Source organism: Gossypium hirsutum, chromosome A11 (genome assembly GCF_007990345.1).
Source record: "Gossypium hirsutum isolate 1008001.06 chromosome A11, Gossypium_hirsutum_v2.1, whole genome shotgun sequence".
NCBI classification, from domain to species: Eukaryota; Viridiplantae; Streptophyta; class Magnoliopsida; order Malvales; family Malvaceae; genus Gossypium; species Gossypium hirsutum.
Window position 1 is genome coordinate 39,107,472 of NC_053434.1, and position 23,783 is coordinate 39,131,254.

The window sequence follows — 23,783 nt, forward strand, 5'->3', positions numbered from 1 at the left end:
TATCTATGTCCCCATTCCCGTTATTCTCTTTAAAACGTACCTTCTTAGTATTTCGATCCAGATCATCCCGAGGACTATCGCCTCTACCGGCCTCCAGAGAACTACCACCGCCTTCAGTATTCAGAGAGATTTCCATCAATAAAGCACATGTAATTACGTATAGGTATGAAATGCAATTTTAGGAACGTTTGCTATGAGGCTATTTTCAAGTGAGAATATTATAAGGATCTAACAGTTAGTTATTATAAGGATATAACAGTTAGTTTTGGTTCAATATTAGTAAAAATTCGTCATTTTTAGCTTCTATGGTACTTTTAAGCATTAAGTGACAGCCAGACAGCCTAAATTTGCATGTGTTATTTTTATTACAATGATCTCCATAAATGGAGAAACGACCTTGCTTAATAATTGAACATACATAACCAGGCTTAATAATTAAGTTTACAGGTGGGAGATCATAATATGAAGCATATGCAAAGAACAATTCAAACGACCTTTTTAACCACTAATTGTCAAAACACAAAAACAAATTCAACAATCACGTAATGACTACTAAAAGGATCATACCATTGAGAGACCCATGTTTTGAAACTGATATGGCAGTCACTGTAATTAAAAGCCAATGTTCTAAGAAGAATGGGAACTGCACTAAGAAGAATGGGAAGCAGATAGTCTAAGACATTCACTTTGACACCTTCGAAGGCAAATGTCATTCCAGTTGGGTACCTGATGTTGGTTAACACAAACGGTCCGAGCACAAGCATCAGAGCAAGCATCGAGCTCAGACACACCACAAACAGTTACACAAGTATCAGGAATTGGATCCTTTGAAAATGCCCCAACTTTTTTCAACATTCGCTTTGATGTACAGACTCTCTCGCAAACGAAGATATCATCCGAGGTCTTCTCCCTTCCCCTGGCACTCTTAATTCTCTCTTCTTCGGCATGCTTTTTCTTCATTCTAAAAGCTTGCCCTGCAATTACAGCCGGGATGGCAGCCCCAAGAAGGGACCACCACACATCCACCATCACAAATTGCAGTATAGAAGCCCTTTCACCTTATTCTTTCCCTACTTTCTGCACTTTTAAGTGGAAAGAGAAAAATACAACGCATGAACGTCTAGCAACAATATGCTGAAACATGATGCATTCTCGTTAGCAACGAATGATACTTCCATGATATAATCTGTGAACATAAGAGATGCGGCATAGAACCTACCACCTGGTATTTGTCTGATACAAATATGCTCAATTTTTTAGGAGGTTTCATATATTTGGAGGATCATATCCACATCTATGCCCAAAATATGTTTCCGACACAAATGTCGAACACGAATAATTTAGGAAAAATGAAAAGAGTCCAAATAACATAAAACCCCATGCATTTCACCTCCCGATAACATCCATTTTCTACTTGGTTTCCCACACAACATACTCAAGCTACCCACCTTCTGTCTCAAATATTTTAAACCAATAGAAAAGAACAACCCAAACAAGGCACATTAATGTCCTTATTACAACCAACAGCCATAAAATGGCCTCAGAATCCTCGATTTATGTAACTATTTTACACATAACAATCAATAGTTAAACCAGAGCTTTTCTTAAACAATCACATAAATTCAATTCCAAAAATTAAATTTCTTATTGTTAAAAACCAACCACAATAAATCCTAAAAGCTTAGAGCTTTAACAATCGTACTATTTTTAACAACAATTGAGCAAATACCCATTTCGTAATAGGAAGAATAACAACTCATCATGCCAGAAACATAAACCCATTATTGGAAGGACAGTTAGACAAGAAACAGGCAAAATAAATTCAAATTTAAAAACTGAAAATAAGCTAAAACCCACAAATTTAGATAGAAGGGCAAAAAGAAAAGAGAAATCAAGATTCCTAGTTACAGATCAAATTAAAAAGAAGATATACCGAATGCTGCTGCTAATCGCAGAGGTTTAATTTCTATGAAAAAGAGGGGAAATGGAGAAAATAAAACTTTGGGGTTTAGAGCCTGACCTTTTGGAGCAGCAATATAGAGAACTTCACCGAAAGAGACTAGAGCTGCAACTGTCAAAAATTTCCTTTTTCAAGGGCTTTTATTATTTTTATAGCAGAAACAAAGCATTTTTTTAAAAAATAATTAGTGGGTATCCTATGACCAGGTTTCTTTTAGGGTTATAGTAAAATTTAAGAGTTTAACGAAAAAATTTTAAAGGTGTTATGAGAATTTTCTAAAATTTTTGGAGGAGCTTAATTAAAATTTTTTACATAAAAGTTCATACTTTCCCAAAATTTTCAGGAAAACTAAGGTTCTTTAGTTCCTTAGAAATAACATACAATAAATAATTAAAAATAGAAACTAAAAAAATAAATAACATACAATAAATAATTAAAAATAGAAACTAAAAAAATTATATACTTAGAATATAAATGTGTGCATAATAAAATTGGAGGTTATAAAAAGTGCATAATAAAATTAAAAGGTATAAAAATGTTAAAGTAAAATTTTAATTAAGTGGTAAATAAAAGATTTTATTAATGTGATTGGTGTAGGTTCAAATCAATTTAGATGTATATTTTTATTGATTTTTTAAATAAAAAAATTTAAAGTAGCCTTGAATAATATCACTTATTTTAATTATGAAGAATTTTCTAACCGGGTTAATATCCGATTAACTCATGATACCAATTTAATCAGGAGTTTAGATAATAGTAAGTATAAATACACAAATATATAAAAATTTAAAACACAAATATAACTTATTAAAATTTCAAATAAAAACTAAAAATTATTTTAATTTAAATGGTAAATGAAATATTTTATATAAATTTACTTTACAAATAAAATGAACTCTTGTAATTCCTTAATTGAGTCAATAAAAGACTAATAAATAGTATAGATTTCTAAAATTGACTATTGTCGTATTTTAATTACTGAATTTCTATTAAAAGTTATGCTTTTACGGTGTAGATGATGGGTTTTTTACTAAAGAAGTATAAAAAAATAAAAAATTCCAAAATAATACACCTAAAAAATTAATTACCGAAATGGTACGTTTAGGGTGGTCACGCCACTGTGAGAGGCGGCACCACCCTAATTTCTGACATGCACAGTAAAAAAATGTTGGAAACGAAAAAAAAAGTTGAAAACGAAAAAAAGTAAAAAAAGGGTCATGTGGCTGCCAGAGGCGGCACCGGTTGTGCCTCTGGCAGAGGCGACACTACTGGTGTGGGTCTCAGAGGCGGCACCTAAACAATATATAAGCACGTAGAATCAGCAACTCCGAGACCAAGAAGCAGCAGCAAGGAGAAGAAAATAAAGGGAAAGAAAGGAGGAGAAGAAAAAAAATGAGAAGGAAAAAAGAAAGAAAAGAAAAAAGAAAGTATAATTTTTTTTAAATAATAGATATTTATATTGTTATTGTGTTTTTTTTGTTATTATTATTGTTGATTTTTATTATTTTTTGCTATTAGTTATTATTATTGTTAGTAAAAAACCCTTATTATTATTGTTAGTAAAAAACCCTAATTATTGTTAGTTATTATTATTGTTGATTTATATTAATTTTGTAAAAAAATCTTAAAAAAAGCCTATTTATGTTATGTAAAGAATGTATTATTTTTTTATGTAACTTATTTGTTATATGTGTTTTAGGTGGGTTTTTTACCCTAATAATATAAAAAATAAAATAAAATAGCAAAATAGGTTGTTTGAAAGATTAAGTACCATTTTTGGCACTTAATCTTTCAAATAACCTATTTTGCTATTTTATTTTATTTTTTATATTATTAGGGTAAAAAACTCGTTTTAGGTTGATTAGATAATATTTATGAAATTTATTTGGCATGTTATATATAGATATTGTTAGAAATGGCAACATATTTGGTATTGCCTGATGAAATAACAACTTCAGCACAAAGGGAGAAAGTTGATAAGATGATGAGAGAAGTGCAAGATTACAGAATGAAACCAGAAGAAGATATTGTTCAACACATTATCACAGTAAATAAAAAGATGCAAAAAGTGTTGTGGAAAGGTCATGAAATGATTAGGAAGAATAAAGTTCAATACTTAACCCTTAAAGGGACATTAATAGAATGGGAACATCAAATCATTATAGACCAACTTTGGAAGACATTGGTACCACGAACCTATTGGAATCTAGTCATATGCTTCGTAAAGTTTATAATCTCTTATGGAGCAAGGAAAATAGTGAGACAAAGTATAGGTTCACGAAAGTTGATTGGGAAGCAAAATGTGATTGACATACCATGGATGGATAAATTAGATGTTAGGAAATTACCAAGAGAATTTCTAATTTCAATACCTGTTATAAAAATTGAAGAGGAAGAAGATCCCGAGGAATTGCCAAATTGAATTGTAGAAGATGAATATGAAGAGAATCAAGAATATCTAAATTGGATTGTACAGTATTTCCCAGAGGAAGATACAGGGTTGGAGATGGAAGAAAACATAGAACTAAATTTAAATGGTTAAATGTAAAGATAAATGTTGTTTATGTATAAAATGACAATTGAAAAACTATGAGCTTATGAATGAAAAAAATTGCATATTGATTAATTAATTTTTTATTTAAGTAGTTGGTGTTCGAAATTTTTTTGAGAAAGTTTGTTTATTTTTTAACAGATTGAGCATTAAAGATGGATAATCAGTTTTTCGTATGCGTTTATTTCGATGGAATTATCTTGACAACAACCGTTGGATGCATATTTGAATGTCGGCAACAAATAGCAATGAGATTTAATAGAAATGTTTCGTTGGATGATATGAATGGAAGAATTAACGCAAAACTTGTTAGACGTTGTGGGAGAAGGATCTCAAAACTTTTCTACAAGTTTCCAGTTTCGACAGATCCAATCAAATTAACTGAAATTGAACTTGTAGATGACGAAGAAGTGGAGACAATGATTGCTCTTTACTGTGGGAATGAGAGTGACAAAAATGCACCGATTCACTTATTTGTTGAGTTAGCTGCTATGGAGGAAAATGAAGATCTCACTGCATATAGTGAAAAACATAGAGCTCAAGAACCGTGCATGGTGGCTCCAATATCGTACATTGATAGTGAATCGACTATACGTGGGATCGATATCGATCTTAATGTTACACCTGATATGAGTGATCCTTGTTATCAAGAGGTCGATAGTGATAGTGATCCCGATGTGGACAATGTCCCCGATGATATTGATGATGAAGACGTAAATGACGATGGAAACATTAACGCGTCTTCGGTCGGGAACCAGATGTGACGTGTCGTGATTCACAATAATCCTGGGCCTCACATGTCGCTCATAGACCCCGACGCGGCGCATGTAGCCGAGTTCCCAGAGTACCCTGAAATACTTCCTGCTCACCGACTGGCCGTAAATTCTGATCCTGAGAAGTTATTCGTCGGCCAGAGATTCAAAACTAAAGAAGAGTGCGTATTTGCTATTAAGCGATATAGCATGAATATATCAGTAGATTATAAAGTTACAGTGTCTAAACCGACATTATATATTGGGGAGTGTTGGAAGTCGACGAAAGGCTGCAATTGGCGGGTACGAGCTGCATTTATTCAAAATTTGCAGATGTGAGAGATATGCAATTTTGTTGGGCCTCACACATGCACATCAACACATATGACAGAAGATCATCGAAAACTTGATTCTAAAACTATCTGTACGTGTATCATGCCAATGGTGAAAGACATGCCGACCATTAAAGTTTCGGTACTGATTGCCGAAATACAAGCACGATTTCAGTATCGAGTGTCATATCGAAAGGCATGGATAGCAAAACAGATTGCAATGGAGCAATTGTATGGGGATTTCGATGCGTCGTATAATGAGCTACAGGGATGGATAGTAGCTATGCGGGAGTATGTACTGGGGACCGTCATTGAGTTACAGACATGACCTTATTACGGCCCGGATGACCAACTACAGTTGGGAAAAAGAATTTTCCATCGGATGTTCTGGACGTTTGATCTATGTGTGCGCGCATTTCCCCACTACAAGCCATTTGTGCAAGTGGATGGGACCTAGCTATATGGAAAATATACACAAATCTTACTTCTTGCGGTTGCTCAAGATGACAACAAGAACGTGCTCCCGATAGCATTTGCCATTGTAGATAAGGAGAACATGGAATCATGGGAATTCTTCCTTACCAACCTGCGGAGGTATGTTATTAGCAACGGTAATATTTGAATTATCTCTGATAGAGGGAAAGGATTAATTGCCACCATTAGACGTTCTGGTGTACTATGAAGATCCGTTTACTGCATCTGTCACATCGTAGCTAACTTCATTCGAGATTATAAGAATGCAGACTAGAAAGACAATTTGTGAAAATGGGTAAATGATTGCCTTATCTTTTCAATATAAGTTTTTAGGGCAATACTGTAACTTATCTTTTCTTAATACATATACAGCGTACAAGCTAGATCCACACATTTTTTGCCAAAGAATGACTCGACTTGAGAATGACATGGAGGGTCAAACGAATGCATCTTTTCGACAGTGGTTGGGTACTATAGAGCCGTGGCAATGGTCTCAAAGTTTTGATGAGGGCTTTCGTTATGGTCAAATGACCACAAACTTAATGGAGGGGGTCAATGCTGTATTGTTGAAAACACGACATCTTCTGATTTCAACAGTCTTCTCGGCTACATTCTACAGATTGGCTACCTTGATACCAAGAATGGGCCAGGAACAAGTTAACTAGATTGAGGCGGGACATGTGTTTGTCAAAGATGTCAGGGATGCAATAGTTGCAAACTATCGGATGGCGAGGTCGATGAATGTAGAAATATATTCACGACACCTTGAAACGTTTCGAGTTACGGAGACCATTGGTTGTCGACCCGGTATACCACCTAGGTCCTATGGAGTTGATCTCTAGAGTAGACAATGCGATTGCAGGAGATTCTAAACACTTCATTATCCGTGTGCGCATGTTGTGGCGGCGTGTGCTAAAGTGAACCTTAATGTTGAGCAATTTGTCGATGATGTGTACACACTCAATCGCACATTACGTGTATGGCAAAATGAGTTCCCTGTCCTGCCCGACCTGTCTACGTGGGAAGTGCCTCCGACGACTTTCAAACTTGTCCCAGATAGAGGGCTACACAGGAATCCGAGAGGTCGTCCGCAATCAACCAGAATCCATAATGAAATAGACATTAGGGAAAAATCCGACGGTACGCGTTGTGGATTATGCAGGTTAGCTGGTCATAATCAGAGTAAATGCCCGCAGCGAAACTATCATGTTGGACAATCGTCACAATCAGGTAAGAGTTGAGCTTATGTTGTAATGTATTTATTTTATATAAAAAAATTATTGCAAATGTAACACCCCCTACATACTACCATCGCATAATTACGCGTTCAAAGCCAACCAACATCAAGCTTATAACATGTTATAATATCACATACCATCATGATACATATATCAATATGACAAGGCCATTTACTTGTATATACATAACAACATGTAATAAAACAAGGCAAATCAAGTGGCTAAATACTTGACCAAACCATATAGGTTACATTAGACAACAACCTATACATGTCATTTGTTCCAATTTAATTAATGTTCCAATTAGATTAATGTTGTAATGTATTTAAAGTTTGTTCCAATTTATATTACAAGACTAAGTTTGTTATAAGTTTTAGTGTTTTAATGTTCAAAAATGTCCAAATTAATCTAAATTACGTTATGGTCAAATTTTGTTTCACGTTTCAAAATTCCAATTAATCTAATTAAACATATACAAAAAAATACAAACTTTTTAATATAAAAACCCAAGAAACCCCTAAAATTGATGGTTCAATGGTGTGGTCCTAGGGGTATATTTCTAAGGAGGTCGACGTTCACGTTGTGGGTGGTTGCGACAACCATCATCCTCTTCAGTCGCAGGTGAGGGTGTCTGATACATAGAAGAAAAATCAAATGGCTCGAATGGCATCGATGAACTTGAGCTGGGAGGAGTGTCGTACTGCGGTCGATACAACCCAGTAGAAGTGGAGTACTGCAGTGGATACGGACTGGGGGTGTGCTATAATGTGGTGGACATGGGCCGGGAGAAGTGCTATGCTGCGGTGGGTACGACCCAAACATATCAAACCCGTAATGGTATCCGCCCCCTGAGGAGCCTGGGAAATAGTCATTGCTCGGAAAATCCAGATGATAAGAAGTATCAGCCGAATGTGAATGCGATGACGAGCCCGGGAAATAGTCATTGCCCGTCAAATCCGGATGATAAGAAGTATCAGTCGAATGTGAATGTGATCGCTCGGACTCGGCCTCCGACTGTGCCTCGGGCTTGGGATCTGGCTGTGGATTGGGCTCTATATCGGCCACTGGCTCGTATGCCCCAGATCGCTGTACGTGCGGGGGGACTATAGTCGACTGCCCACCAAGTAAATATGGCTTCCCCATACTAAAGTACCATTGTATGTACTCTAACGATGGTCGCAATTTGGAAGACATATCCATCTGAGGTCTTCGAGCCATCCAATTCTCCTACACCGCAACATATCTCCGGTACGTAACCCCCAATGTTGTCCATGCCTCCCTCTCTTGTTCTTGCCGTGAACCTCCTCCCCCACCTGCATTGACGGATCCGGGATGTACTGGATACAACCAAATTGTCGTAGTACTCGATCCCCGTGGTACCATTCGACTACATTGAAACTGATAATTGGTGCGTTAGTGCACCACAAATGAGAATCAACATAGGCAGACGAGGGTATAATAGCCGCAATTTCTGGTCTACGATATGGAATCCATATAAACTGCACGATTAATACCATGATTAAAATTTAATACGGTTAGAGTAAGATGTACAAAGCAATTACATGTCACGAATATTTGAATAGCTTACCCCTTCCCCGGCATACTGTTCAATCATCATATGATATATCGGGACAGTGTACGATCTCCCGATACCCGGATAAATACTCCATCTACGAAAACAATTTTCAAGTAAATATAGTGTCGTTAGAATAGTATCATTATAAAGAAATTGTTAATTAATAACAATTTAAATTTTATCACCTGTTAACTAGTGGATATACGTATGGTTGGTGACTAACCGATGCCAAAAATGGCATCCGATAAAGAGCCCATGATTGCAACAGTATAAGGCATCCACCCATGTCTACAGCATCAGGCTTTGTCGTCCGACAAAGCTCACGATACAACATAGCCAGAACTGCGGAACCCCAACTATAGGAGCGAACACTACGCAAATCAGCTAATAAAGGTAAATACTGGAGTTGAACCTTGTTGTTGTTCGAATTGGGCATCAGTACACCCCCTATGATATGCATAATGTACGCTCGAGCTGCGCACACCAACTCTTCTTCGGTGGCATCATCTGATAAATGCTGAAAATTGGCTTTTAGCCATGTAAATTTCAACTCCGAAAAAATAGACTCGACATCGCCGGGCGAGGCTCCTAGTAGGCTATAACAAAGTGCAGCCGGCTCAGCTATCGTACTTACGCTCGTGACAGCATCCCCGTCGATTGGGAGCCCAAACTGTAATGCAACATCCTCTAGAGTGACTGTGCACTCCCTACACGGCAAATGAAAAGTGTAGGTCTCCGGTCGCCAATGCTCGACCAATGCGGATATTAAATCGTAACGCAAATCGAACGTCCGGGTCAATGCTGCTGACCCGAATCCAGCTAGCTCCAACTAGGGCATCAATCGTGCATCCGGGGAATATCCTACACCATTCACTCAGCCCCTTAATATGCGGTACGAGTCCTGACAGTGTTAAATTACAGAAAATAGTTATAATAACATAATTTATTTCCTTAAATTACGTAGATCTTTTTTTAATGGAACCCGTGGTTAACAAATAACAATATATTACCGTATTATTAACTGTGTCACGTATGTGAGGAAGTTTCTTATTGATCAATGAAGCCATTGCGATGCCTGCAATTTCAAAATAAATTTCAGTTATTAATTTTAATGTTTGATAGATTTTAAATATTTATTAGAATAACTTACAAAAAAAATAGCAAACAATTTTTTCGACAACATATTTTTTTTGCTATACTACATTAAAAAATTAAATATATCCGACTTAAATACAAATATTTTTATTATTATTTTAAAATGATAATAAGTAAAATATTTTGGTTTAGAATGTAATATAATACCCACATATAGATCAATATATTTTAAATTAATTTTTATTTTTTATTTTTATTTTTATTTTTAAAAAATATATTATTTTTGTATTTTATTTTTTATATTATTTTCGTATACAAGTTTTTTTATATTAATTTAATAAATAACCCTAATTTTGACACTTTCTTCGTATTTTTTTATTTTCGTATCTTATTTTTTAAAATATATTATTTTCATATTTTATTTCTTTATATTATTTTAGTACATAATGTTTCAAATGTATTATTTAAGTGTTTTTATATTTTTTTAATAAATAACCCTGATTTTAGCACTTTATTCGTATTTTTTTATTTTCGTATCTTATTTTTTAAAATATATTATTTTCGTATTTTATTTTTTTATATTATTTTGGTACATAATGTTTCAAATGTATTATTTAGGTATTTTTTATATTTTTTAATAAATAACCCTGATTTTAGCACTTTATTTGTATTTTTTATTTTCGTATATTATTTTCGTATTTTATTTCTTTATATTATTTTAGTACATAATGTTTCAAATGTATTATTTAAGTGTTTTTTTATATTTTTTAATAAATAACCCTAATTTTAGCACTTTATTTGTATTTTTTATTTTCGTTATTATTTTTTAAAATATATTATTTTTGTATTTTATTTTTTATATTATTTTAGCAAAAAATGATTCAAATGTATTATTTAAGTTTTTTTATATTAATTTAATAAATAACCCTGACTTTGCCACTTTATTCGTATTTTTTATTTTCGGATTTTATTTTTTAAAATATACTACTTTCATATTTTATTTTTTTATATTATTTTAGCAAAAAACTCGCCAGCACCACTATGTCCAATGAAAAAGTTTTTTTTCGTATTTTATTTCTTCTCGTATTTTATTTTTTCATTAACATATTTTTTAGTATTTTATTTTTTATACTATTTTTTGTAAAAGGTTTAAAACTCCCATGACATAAAAAATAAAAAAAATTAATCAAAATATAATAAGTCAAATAAATTTTATAAAAAAATATTTAATCAACCTAAAACACACTTAACAAATAAATTACATAAAATAATAACAATAAAACATTCTTTGCACATAACATGCGTATTACTTCAATGAAAATATAAAATAAATACAAACATACCTTAATATCTCTTCTTAACCAAATAACACCTTGCAAAGAAAAAAAATAAAAATTATATCCGAATTAAATCCAAATCAATCAACAACAATAATAATAATAACTAAAATAAATAAATTATTTCACTTAAACTAACATTATTTACTTAAATTTATAAAAAAAAAATTTACCTTTTTTTTTTCCTTCTCTTTTTCTTTTTCTTTTTTCTTCTCTCAAGTGCCGGCCTCCTTCTTCTTCTTCTTCTTCTCTTCTTTCCTTCTTTTTGTCCTTCTTTATTCCCAAAATGAGCCTTGGGGACCATATATTATGGTCCCCCAAACAAAAAAACAAAACCCCTCTGCATGAGGGGTCAAATCTGCCAGGAGGGGTCACTCCTTGGGTGCCACCTCTGCCAACCACATGACCCGATTTTTTTTTTCGTTTTCAGCGTTTTTTTTACTGTGCATGTCAAAAATCGGGGTGGTGCCGCCTCTCACAGTGGTGTGACCACCCTGAACGTACCATTTCGGTAATTAATTTTTTAGGTGTATTATTTTAAATTTTTTTTATTTTTTATACTTTTTTAGTAAAAAACCCTCAACATAATTTTATTTTCATCCAGACAATGGAACCAACAAAACAACATTAAAAAATATTTAAATTATATAATCTAAAAGTGAAATTAACTTAGCATTTTGGCGTTAAGTATAAGAAAAGACTGCCAATATTTAATTGATAATTAGGAAGATATAGTTCAGGCGCCTTTAAGCACAATTTTTCTTGAGAGATTGAGTAAAAGTAAGTACTGTATTAAAAAAAAACAATTATTTTGAGAAATAAAATCTCTTAATTTAATTGTGAAAGAGGCCAAGTCAAATAAGAAAGAATGGGCTATACATTGGGGAAAGCAATCAATATTTATACATTCATCCAGTAAAACTGCGAAACCCAACCCAGAAACCCCATACAAGTGGAGGGGCTGTGCGATATAAAAGAATTGGCATGCCAAGCAAAACGAATATGGGAAAAATGAATGTAGGAGCAAACAATAATAATATCCAATATCAGACACTAATATCTGCACGCTTTGATCTGCTGCTGCCGCTGATTTCTTGGGAGCCTGTAAAGGAGAATCTTGGCAGGCTGTAATTCTCTGTCACGGAAACAGGCTGTTGAGGGTAAAGTGTGGGTGGTGGAGTCAGATTGCGCTGTGCTGGTAGAGGAGGAAGGATGTTGTACTTGTAAGGGTCACCACTTAAACTGCAAACAATACAAAAAAAGGAAGCATCCTATCGTATCACATATACTGCACCAGAAACATGGGGCAGAGAAAGAGAGAACAAGGCAACAATGGTAACTCTCCTTTGCCTGATTTACCTTGTACGCTTGTACAGCTGTTCATCATCACTGGAATTTTCATCTAAACGCTGAGAGGTTGTCTGAACAGGAGATGCGGACCATGTATTTGGCGTTGGTAAGTCATCCGAAAAATATCTTCTCCTGATCAACTGAAACAAGCATGATGTAAGTCTAACAACAGCTAACCCGCAACAAATCCAGAGCTAGAGAATCACATAAAGCAAGCAAAGATGGCAATAATACCATATGGAAAAACTTCATCACACCTTCCTTATCGTATCTTGCATCTCTGGCAGCCTATAGACATCAAGCAAAATGTTGACATCTAAAATTAGCAAAAGCCAGAACCAATGTTGTTAACTCGGGTTTTGACATGCAAATATGCAAGTATTAGATCTTCACCAACCCCAACTTTTTGCTAATGTTTTAAACACTACATCCTTATTGATTTATTAGCCAACTAAGGAAGCTGTGATGCCATCTTAGCTCATGTTTTGCTTGAGAAACCAACTTCGTGAAGTAAAATATCTCCAATAGAAGATAGTTCATCTGAAGAAAATAATTTTCATTTTCTGGACTCAAGAACAAAGATTTATTGGTGTTTCTTATTCAAAGAAAATTCCTTCTTTGCCACCACTGCAACTTAAACTCACGCTTAATGAAACTTCCGTCAAAAGAACTAAGCCTATATATTCAACACTCAATAACTCTAACCTCAATTCACCATTTCTAACTCAGATAAACAGATAATCCACAAACAAACAATAATAACATTATTTGTTCTACATGAATGCCAAAAGCCAAGAAGTTTGCTCCTCTCTCTCTCTTGCCACTGCAACAATGCAGATTCAGAATCAAAACTACCCGGATTCACAGCACCAACAACCAACCACCAAAAGCATCAGCAGATCTTAACAAATCAACCAAAAATCAGTGTATTAACAAGAACATTTTAAATGAACCAACAAAAGGCTCAGTTTTTCCCAAAATTTTGAATGCAAAATTTTGCCTGTAGTGCCTTTGCTGCCATCTTTGGTTAAGTAAAATCTTACCATTTACCAATAAAAAAACATATATCCATGAACAAGCATATCTCAAAATAGTCTTAGATATCAAGTTCAAAGAAGAGGAAATTTAACAACAGAATGGATAGCATTTCATGAAAAACGTTTTGAGAGTTCCTAAAAATTACCATGTCACGCAGTTGCTAAAACAATCAAAGCTGGAATTAATCACACCAGTAAATGGTAGGTAACAGACAAGGACAACTACCACAGTAAATATCTGAATTACTAGGATTTACATATAAACTAAACCATAAATTTCAAAGAATAGGGGTAATTTATCAGAGAGAGAGAGAGGGCCTCAAGTTGAAATGTGAGAAAATTGAGGATAATTTATGAAAACTGATGCGCTTCACCCTTCTTTACAGCAATTGGAGACGTAAATTACTCAAGTAAAAGAAAAACCAAAGCGTCATCTCCAGAATTCAATACTGTAGCAACTACAGTTCTACAAAGAAATAAATCAATCACAATGAAACACCCAAGTTTTCTCATAAATTTCTGCAAAATAAAATAAGAAATTCTTACTCTAAACGAAATATAAGCAAGTCAAAGCATAAGTTAAATGCTTACTGCAATAAGGCTTCCACTACTAGGAAAACTCTCAGTCAGTGGAAGCTCCTCACTAGATGGAAGCAAACCCTGTTTCTCAACCCAATGACGAGCTGCATCAACAAGATTGCCACTGCTACTTCTTGTACCCTCTTTAGAAGCAATATCAGCTTTGTTACCAATAACAATATATGGAACAGGAAGTCCCCCAGGACCTCCAGAACCTAGAGGAGCTGAAAATGTGCCAGAAGCCGCAATTTCAGCTGCCCACTTCTGAAGGCTTGTTTTTGTTCTCCTTTGAGAAAGATCATGAACAAATATTACACCTGCACAAAGTTTCAAGCCAGAATCATGAGAGAAAATCACAGGTCAAAGCCCTTCGAATAATCACAAAGGCAGTCATGGGAAGATGGAGCAGGAAAAAATTTCTACTTGCAGACAATTAGGTGTATATCATTAGGATGGCAATGCTGGCATGCCGATAATATTTAAGACCATTAAGTTAAAAATTAATAGGTGTAATCAGCTATATTGCAAGCATCTCTGTTGAATAAATTCATTCAGTTTGGTATTTTGCAAAATTGTGGCCCGGTCAGAAACTAACTGGGATTCTACACAGAAAAAATAAGTTCCTAACCATCTTTTACATCTACGGTCTATAGAATTAAATGCAGCCAAAAATTAAAAGCAATATGGTCAAGCAAAAAAAAAAAAAATGGAAGCATGCAGCTTCAGTCTCTATTTCATTTATGGATTAAAAGGCTGTAGGATAGCTGATATAGAGCAACTGATGACAGTAGCCATCAATTCATGCATACATGTAACTCTACCAGGGCACTGATCAAACTATCTACCAAGAAACAGCCATGGTCTGAGGTCAGTGTAAGCCAACCAATAGAACATACACAGTGTAAACCAACCAATACTTAGAAAAATGCACAAGAAAGACTGTGGATTTCCAGTCTTACGTGCTAAGAATCAGAAATTTTTTTTATAACAATTATCAAGAACTTAGACATTTTCTCAAGTAAAGAGATTAAATGCTCACCATTAAGTTGTGAATAAAATAGAGATCTGCAACCTTTATATCTCTCATGTCCTGACACATCCCAGAGTTCAATGAAGAAAACTCTCTCAGCATCCCCTTTTAAGCTACTTGAAGAGCTACCAGGACAACCATATGTTGTATGCTGCGTAGAGATTTTAGTGGCTACTTGGTGAATGAACTAAAACAATTGGCTCTATTTAAAGCAATAAAGGAATACTAAGTCTTACCTTCACACCAACTGTACATCCAATAGTTTGATGAGGGTGAGCAGTGGATGAACCTTTAACAATCAGATGAACAAGAGAAGTTTTCCCCACACCTGCCAAAAAGACTAAGATTTCAATCTGAAGTTCGGCATTTAACAAAAAACTGGAAACAAACATCTTTATATTTAATCTAAGCATGAAACTAAATAAAACAGAACAGTAGATCAAGAGTCTCCTTACTTCCTAATAACAGCCTAACATAGTGTCAGGAATACCAAGGAAGTAAAAACAAATCAAAGTAAATAGTAATATGAAACAGTAAATCTGTTGCAAAGATCTGTTTGATGACACAGAAAGTATTAGAAGTGTCAATGACAAATTACTGAAGTACTTCCACCAAGGCCATGCATATTTTCCTTCAAACAAACTTGAAGTGTAACTCAAGCATTAAGGGAAGGATAGGTATGAAAATGGATATAGGTTCAAACCACAGTGCTCCCTCTTATACCAAGAGAAAAACTTCAACTTACCAAGTTAGCTCTAAGAATTCTACCTTCTCTCCATTTATTTCAAGTCTTAATACACCATCCCATTCCTTTTTCCAATGGCCTCCAAATTCGTTTATTATACATGCATATCACACACTACATCTCCTCAAGCAAAAGCTGAGATAGGCAATTATTTCACACCATAAACTTCGTCTATTATTTCACACTGATCAAGCTCTCAAAATTTGGATTTGCAAATAAAATCATTTGTTACTTTAAATGCTCTTATCCTTACATTTTGGCAGGTAAATTAAACGTCCTTTTTTCCAAGAGTTGCACTTCGGGAGGCTAAAAGCTGACATTCATAAGTTTAGCCAATCCAAAATCAGCAATAGCTAAACAATGGTTTTTTCTACACCAAGATATCTCTATCAAGCATGTTCCTTCTCGTATAGTTACAATTATAATACTTTTAAAGCATACAAGCTCGTTAAAACCCTGAACAGTTACTCCATACAGAAATGCATAAAGAAAATAGCAGAAAATTTTGCAAATACATAAACAATACATGAAAACATAAGATTCTGTGACTAAAAAAGAAAGAAAGAAAAGAAAGTAAAATTCGATACCGGAATCACCAACGACAAGAACTCTAATCTGCCCACAAGGAGGTCCTCCATTAAGCTCTTTGTTCTCCATCTCACGTTCCCTCCAAAACATGTTTCCTTCTTGTTTTCTCCTTTCTTCTGGCACACAAAAAACAAGAAAAATCTAGTCCAAAAAATGACCCAACTGAACTCTAAGGCAATTGCAATACTAATCAAATCCCATCAAACAGGCGCAAATTTAAAGCACAGTAATTATTTCTTGAAATGGGTACCCAAAATTTCAAACCAATATCCATCTCACACCAAAATCCACCCAAGATCTACACCCAAATCCACGATCCAAAAACCCATCATTTCTGAACTAAATTGGATCTAACAAGCCAATGGGTATCTTTTACAATTGGAATGCAAGAAGTGGTGTTGTCTTTAAATTTGTCAATCGATTAAACTTGGGTTTAAAACTATATTTTTCCAGAAATAAAATGTTCAACGTCTTAAGTGGAGTACATACGAAGATTAGGAAAATTGAAAAAATTAAAGAGATAAAGAAAGAAAGCTAAGCAGAGATCCAGAATTTGGTTTTCAAGATGGATCGAGTATGGTTCTTTTTCATGTGTTGATACCGATTGATTAAACAGAGAAGCTTGAAGTAGGAATGTATCAGACACGCGCTAGAATGCGCGTCAAATTTTTAAGATATCTCAATTTCTTTTTATTTTTCTTTGGCTTAATGTACACTTTAATTCCTCAATAATATCGCTTTTCTCACTTTAGTCCTTGAAGTTTTTCTTTTAACCCTCCTCAATTTTTAATATTATCAAATATTCTCAATTTAATCATTTAAACATTAAAAACTAACAGCTGGGATGTTTAGTCTATCATATACTGTCATATGTCACATAATGATATTATCGTGCGCATCATTGAAAAAACTATAAAAATTCTTTAAAAATGGAAAATTATTTAAAAAATACAAAAAATATTTTAAAAAAATTAAAAATTATTAAAATTATTTAAAAATAAAAAATTATAAAATTGAATAATAAAAACATATATAAATTACTAAGTTTTTTTTTAAATTTAGAAATTTTAATATTTTTAATATTTTAAAATTTTAAGTGATAAATCTTGGATAATTTTTTAAAATAATTTAAATAATAAAATAATATTATTTATGATTTAAATGATTATTTAATTTAAATAGCATTATTTTTATTATTTAAATAATTAAAAAATTTATCTAAATTTATCTCTTAAAAATATCTACCAATTATAAATTTTGATTGATTAAATTGTAAAACAACTATTATAGGTGATATCCTTCTAAGAGACAATGATCTCATATTCAAGTTCTAATAAATGTGATTTATAAAATTTTAAAAATACTAAAGTTTCTAATATTTTTAGTGTTTTAGTATTTTTACAATTGTTTTTGTAATTTTCTAAAAATATTATTTCTTAATATTTTTTGTAATTTTTTAATTTTAAAATGATTTTTTGCAATTTTAAATATTTTTTAAGGTTTTTTTCGAATGATGACATCATTGTATGACATGTGGCAACATATGATTAGTTGGCCGATTTTTTTTAACATCCAAAGGGCCGAATCGGGAATGTATGATAACATTAGGGACTAAACTGGGAACATCTGATAATGTTAAGGATTGAAGTAGGCTAAAAAAACTTTAAAGACCAGAGTGGGGAAAACAGTATACTTTAAGGACTAAAGTGTGCATTAAGCCCTTTTCTTTTAGGTAAACTTTATGTAAATTACTCATATACTTACCCAAGTTTTAATGCATTTTTGTTTTGATAATTTTTTTTTTGTTGTTAATTTAGTTGCACCCGTTATGTCACTTTCGCATGATAATCACCTTATCTTTAAAGTGCTTTTATCACAAAATGGAACACTGATGGGACTTGATATAATAATAAATTTATTCTCTAATATTTATTTTTTTGTTAATTAAGTCTTGATTTCGGAAAAAGAAAATAAATTTAACATCAATATTTATATATTCTGTTAATTTATTGTTAGTTCTAAAAATTTAAAAATATAAATTAGAAATAAAAATAATTTTCCAAAATTATTAAAATTTATAAAAAAAATAAAGGATTCAAAAAATTATAAAAAATATATTTAAAATTTTTTGATATTTTATATATTTTCACACTTCCCTTTTCCATGGAATCGCTTAATGCTTTCTCAAGGTACCCGATAAAATTTTATTTTGAGGGAATCAAGACTAAATTATAAATTTCGGGGATCAAAATGAAAAAAATGTAAAATTATCTTTTGATTAGCTTACAACTTTACCACTTTTAGATTGACTAAAATATAATTTTACTAATTTTCTTTTGTTGATTTGTTGCTCCATCCCAACTTAGTGGTGAAGCACTGAAGCCCATATTCTCCGTTTATTTTTAGGGGGAATTATAAATTTTTCATTTTATTTACCTTACAACTTTTAGAGTGACAAAAATATAATTTTTACAATTTTTGCGGGTAGTTCATCGAGTAAATAACTTAAAAATATCGAAAATTTTAAAAATTACTAGATTAGGTCATTTTTTTCAATAAATCATAGGACTAGATCGATTTTACAAAAATGCTTCTAGTTGGAAACATTTTTAGCTAATTTGCAGAAAAGCGCTTTCAGTTGAAAGCATTTTCTCCTAACAGTCACTCACCCCAATGACTATTTTCTCCAACGGCTATTTAATTAGCCGTTGGGACCAACGGTTTCCCCCAGCGACCATTTAATTTTTTTCTATATAATCCCCCCATTTCTTTTTTTTCTTCAATTCAATCTCAAACCGCTCTCAAATTTCTCCCATTCTCTCTTAATTTCTCAATTAGAATTTATTTCCCTGTCAACTCTCTTTTTTTATTAAAATTGTTTTAAGATTTCCGTAAAAATATTTTTTCTATTACAGTTTATTTCATGTTTTTCGAAATTAACAATGGCTCAGTCTCTAATCCATTTGGATGGCAAGCACATTTCTGTCAATAAATTGCAAATGGTAAATTTTTTTATTATATTTAGTGTAATTTAATTTAAATATTTTCTTATTATATTGGAATTTAATATTTGTAATCTACATGTTCCTCCATCACCCTTAATCGAACCCTACTTGCGAGATGTTAGATTTTTGCACATGGCCCTTATAGGTCGAGGGTGTAAATTGGACCCCACATTTGTAAGCGCGTTGGTAGAAAGGTGGAGACTCGAGACACACATGTTTAATCTTCCATGCAGCGAGCGTACTATCACTCTAGAGGACGTGCAGTTATGGCTCGGGTTACTGGTGGATAGGTTAATAGTGACTAGGTCAATTTACGCAGTCGATTGGAGAGACGTATGTGAGCAACTTTTAGGTAGGGTTTTAGAAACGATTTATGGAGCTCGGATAGATATGAATTGGTTAAAAAAAATTCGGTGGGCTCAATTAGGAGCTGACTGAAGTCCAAAGAGAACAACATGCTCGGGCGTACATCTTTATGATTATCGGGGGTCTCTTAATGCCCAATAAGTCACGAAATCTTGTCCATTTAAGGTAACTTCTAAAACTCGTTGACTTTAGAGAAGCAGGCGAACATAGTTGAGGGTTAGCCGTGTTGACAACATTGTATCGAGAGATGTGTCGGGTCACACAAAATCAAAATCGGTAGTTGCATGTTACTACTACAATCATGGGCACGGTATCGGCTGCCATTTTTACATCCTCAAGCGGACTACCCTTATACATTCTCACTTGTAACAAGGTAAAATCCATTAGATAATATATTTACCATAATAAAATTATTTAAATTTTAAATTATTGTGTTAACATATTATTTCAATAGGTTGAATCATGGGTCGAGTCACATGGGACTACTGGATGAGCTTCAAGATATATGGCTTCTGTTAGATTAATGATCGAAAGTAGAGGTATGTATTTTTTAAATTTGAATTATATAATATAAACGTAGTTCATTTAAATATTGGTAGTACATAGATAACTAAAATTTTTATTATTTTAATAAATTTTGAATGGACGGGATACTCCAATCTGGCAATTCAAGAATACAACCCGTCCAAATTCTTGGTCAATCCTAACATTCAGCACGTGAATGTGCCATTGGTAGTGTACGTTATTGTGGAGATGTACGAGTCGGATAGAGTGTCGTGGCAATTCGAGTTCAAGCAATTGATTCCACCAGCACCATATGACATCAAAGATTTGTATCATATCGACTTGCATGAGAGAACGGATGAGAATTGGCTTAAATTCCATGCGCAATTTATCAACATTTGGAACAATAAGTATGAGTTTTTACCTACTCACGAGGCTATTGTTGCACCTAAGTTAGCCTGCTATCGGAGTACATGCCATAGTTTAGGGTCTATGGCAAGCCATATTTGCTAAGTGAAGAGGCAAGGGGTACACAACCGCATACGAGGAGGCCACGAAAGAGCTGCCAAGGCGGGTCCATCGTCTACACCTATACAAGAATCAACACTGATGGTCGCACCACCCCCGGTCAATATGACTCAACTTATTCTAGTGCTTATATTAACCCCGTCTTTTTTACACAGCACCACATATTGCACCTCATTTTTCTGCTTCTACTTCGATGCCATGTTTTGCTTATGGACCTCAATCTCCAGTATATTACACATTGATTCCATCGACGTTTTCAACGACAACGTATAGGTCGTCTATGTTTGAGGCATCGACCGGGAGTCCGATCGTTATGCCATCGTTGTATAGGATACAATATAGTTATACCCCTATGTCGTTGCTGTTGCAAACATCTTTGAGATCATTGTTCTACCAAGGTACCATCTTCGCAACCACCTATTCCTAGACCAGAGGATACATAATGGCAACTAAGGAGCAGCCGATAACAGTCAACTATGGATGAAAGCAAAAAAGATAAGACACTAAGACCACAACCTATACCAGAAGTTGAACTAAGAAGGAATCTGGCTTGCAATTGTCAACCACCCCAATGTGGCACACATTTTGACCGGGGATTGCATTGATTTATTTTATTTTTGTTCTTGTTATGTAAAATTTTAAATAAATATGAAATTTTTTTATTGTCTCGATGTTGTACATCCTTATGTTTTTAGATAAATATCATTTTTGCATCAAAATTGGTTGTCGTTGTCATTTCATATTATTAAATCAAGCATGCACAAGAACAATAGAATAAAGTTGTGTTTTTTATTTGTATGCTATAATAAAATCAAGTGTTTACAAATTACATCAAAGTTTGAATATGAATTAAAAAATTAAAAAATCTATTAATGAAGTGTTGTCCTTATATCACCCCGTCGATTTGGACATGATGACATTGTATGCCCTAGGTTCCTACACCACTCGCATAGCCTCAGTTGGTTTGACTTCTCCTGAATGTCTATGTTGTTTATTCAAGTCGATGTTGATCTATTTTTTGGTTTTTGATGCAATGATCTATCGGGTAACAACTTGAATGGAACGTTTGATACAGGTAGCCACATACGTTCATCTGGGACCGGTGGGAATACATTTCTCTACACGTTATACATGTGTTCTAGTTTGTACACTTTGTTCACAAAGCTCATGTGATCCAAACATTGATTGCTACATGCTGCAATTGCATGAGCGCATTGAAAACCAAGTGTGTCAAAACTCCCATAGTTGCAAGTTGTTGTTTCAGGTCTACATTGTACACTCCCCCGGCAATACCTAGGTCTACACGGTATGCTTTTTTCTAACAGTGCACTGTAAATGCATCCTAAATGGAGCATTTTCCCTCTAGCAATTTCAACCCCAGACTTTTCCCCACTCAACCATCAGATATCCTGAGATTCTTGGGATATATTTTCTGAATCGATCTCAATGTTTGAAAATAATGCATTGGAAAAAAATAATGTACTGAACCTATTTGAATGTTCGAAAATAATGCACTGTAAATAATAACCAAAACTCAGTTGCATTCAAAAAAATTCGAAAAAAAATAAAAACTAAGATTTAATCAAACAAAGTAGTTCGAGTTTCAAACTTGAATCGAATTAAATTTTGTAATTCAAATGATTCGAATATACGATGTGTGTAAATATGATGCTTCTAAACATCAAATTAAATAATGATTAACTTTACATCTCAAAATATTATAAGAAAAAAGAATATATAAAAAACTTTAAAAAATATAAAAAAATCCCCTAAACTTTAAACTTAAAAAATATAAAAAAATCTACAAAACCTTAAACACTAAAATCCATAAAACCTTATCTTTACCCTAACCCTACTTTAAAAACACAAAACCCTAACCCTATAAAAATGAAACACAAGGAAAACGTTTTCAGTTGAAAGCATTTTTAGTAGCAAAAAACGCTTTCAACTGTAAGCTTTTCTAGGAATTAGATTAAAACGCTTCCAGCTAGAAAAACTTTCGTAAAATCAGCCTAGTCCCGTAATTTTTCAAAAAAATGGCCTAATTTGGTAATTTTTTAAATTTTCGGTGTAATAGCCTAATTTTGGGGCTAGTTGGAACAGTGGTTTCGGGACCACGAATTTGACATATAAAAATCTATTTTTATTATATTTTTATGGTCTATAGTTTTATGGAACTATTCTATGAAAATCTCATTTGAAAATTTTAACGTTTGGACACTCAATTTAGTCAAAAGGACTAAATCGTAAAAAGTGCAAAAGTTGAGTTCTACTTGTTAAAGGTGTCCAATTGCTATGAGATTTTAAATTAGAGGTCTTTAGTTGGTAATTAGACCATTGGATAAGTTATTGGACAAAAATGGATATGAATAGGTAAAATTTCAAAGTTATGCATTAAAGACATTTTGGTCATTTGGTAAATAAAAGAATAAAAAGGGAAAATAAAGTAAAAATTGGTGTCCATCTTATTCACCTTGGCCAAATTTTACAAGGAGACCATAGCTAGGGTTTCTTCAATTTTCAAGCTTGATTGTAAGTACATCCTAGCCCTGTTTTTAATGCTCTTTACATTTTTGAAGTCCTCGTAACCCGATTTACCTATTTCTACCATTATTTTGAAGTAGGGTTCATGTTTAAAAATTTACCCCTATGTGACATGCATGTATTTTGATGTTTGATGGAAGATATTGTATGTTTAAGGTGTAATAAACAACTTTTACTAAGTGATTTTTAGTG

The 23,783-nt window shown here is 33.3% G+C and overlaps 2 protein-coding genes across 10 annotated transcripts; both read right to left on the reverse strand.

The window, feature by feature from the left end:
• Window positions 1-397: 397 nt before the first annotated feature.
• On the reverse strand, window positions 398-2,344 carry LOC107948835 (uncharacterized protein At5g64816). Of its 6 annotated transcripts, none has more exons than XM_041081955.1 (2): window positions 2,021-2,344; window positions 398-1,077 (listed from the first exon to the last, which is right to left on the reverse strand). In XM_041081955.1, the coding sequence occupies exon 2, from the start codon at window positions 1,027-1,029 to the stop codon at window positions 649-651; it is 381 nt and encodes a 126-aa protein (XP_040937889.1). In that variant the 5' UTR covers window positions 1,030-1,077; window positions 2,021-2,344; the 3' UTR covers window positions 398-648. The 6 variants fall into 6 exon arrangements, with proteins under 6 accessions (XP_040937889.1, XP_040937885.1, XP_040937886.1 ...); XM_041081951.1 differs by having other exon boundaries at window positions 398-1,082; XM_041081952.1 differs by having other exon boundaries at window positions 398-1,134; window positions 2,021-2,287.
• Window positions 2,345-12,124: 9,780 nt separating this feature from the next.
• LOC107948876 (small GTPase LIP1) lies at window positions 12,125-17,297 on the reverse strand. 4 transcript variants are annotated; one of them, XM_016883534.2, is made up of 8 exons: window positions 16,895-17,297; window positions 16,644-16,760; window positions 15,548-15,639; window positions 15,321-15,462; window positions 14,294-14,598; window positions 12,900-12,953; window positions 12,675-12,805; window positions 12,125-12,557 (listed from the first exon to the last, which is right to left on the reverse strand). In XM_016883534.2, the coding sequence occupies exons 2-8, from the start codon at window positions 16,732-16,734 to the stop codon at window positions 12,362-12,364; spliced, it is 1,011 nt and encodes a 336-aa protein (XP_016739023.1). In that variant the 5' UTR covers window positions 16,735-16,760; window positions 16,895-17,297; the 3' UTR covers window positions 12,125-12,361. The 4 variants fall into 4 exon arrangements, with proteins under 4 accessions (XP_016739023.1, XP_040936317.1, XP_040936318.1 ...); XM_041080383.1 differs by having other exon boundaries at window positions 16,644-17,287; XM_041080384.1 differs by lacking the exon at window positions 12,900-12,953 and having other exon boundaries at window positions 16,895-17,285.
• Between the last annotated feature and the right edge of the window lie 6,486 nt (window positions 17,298-23,783).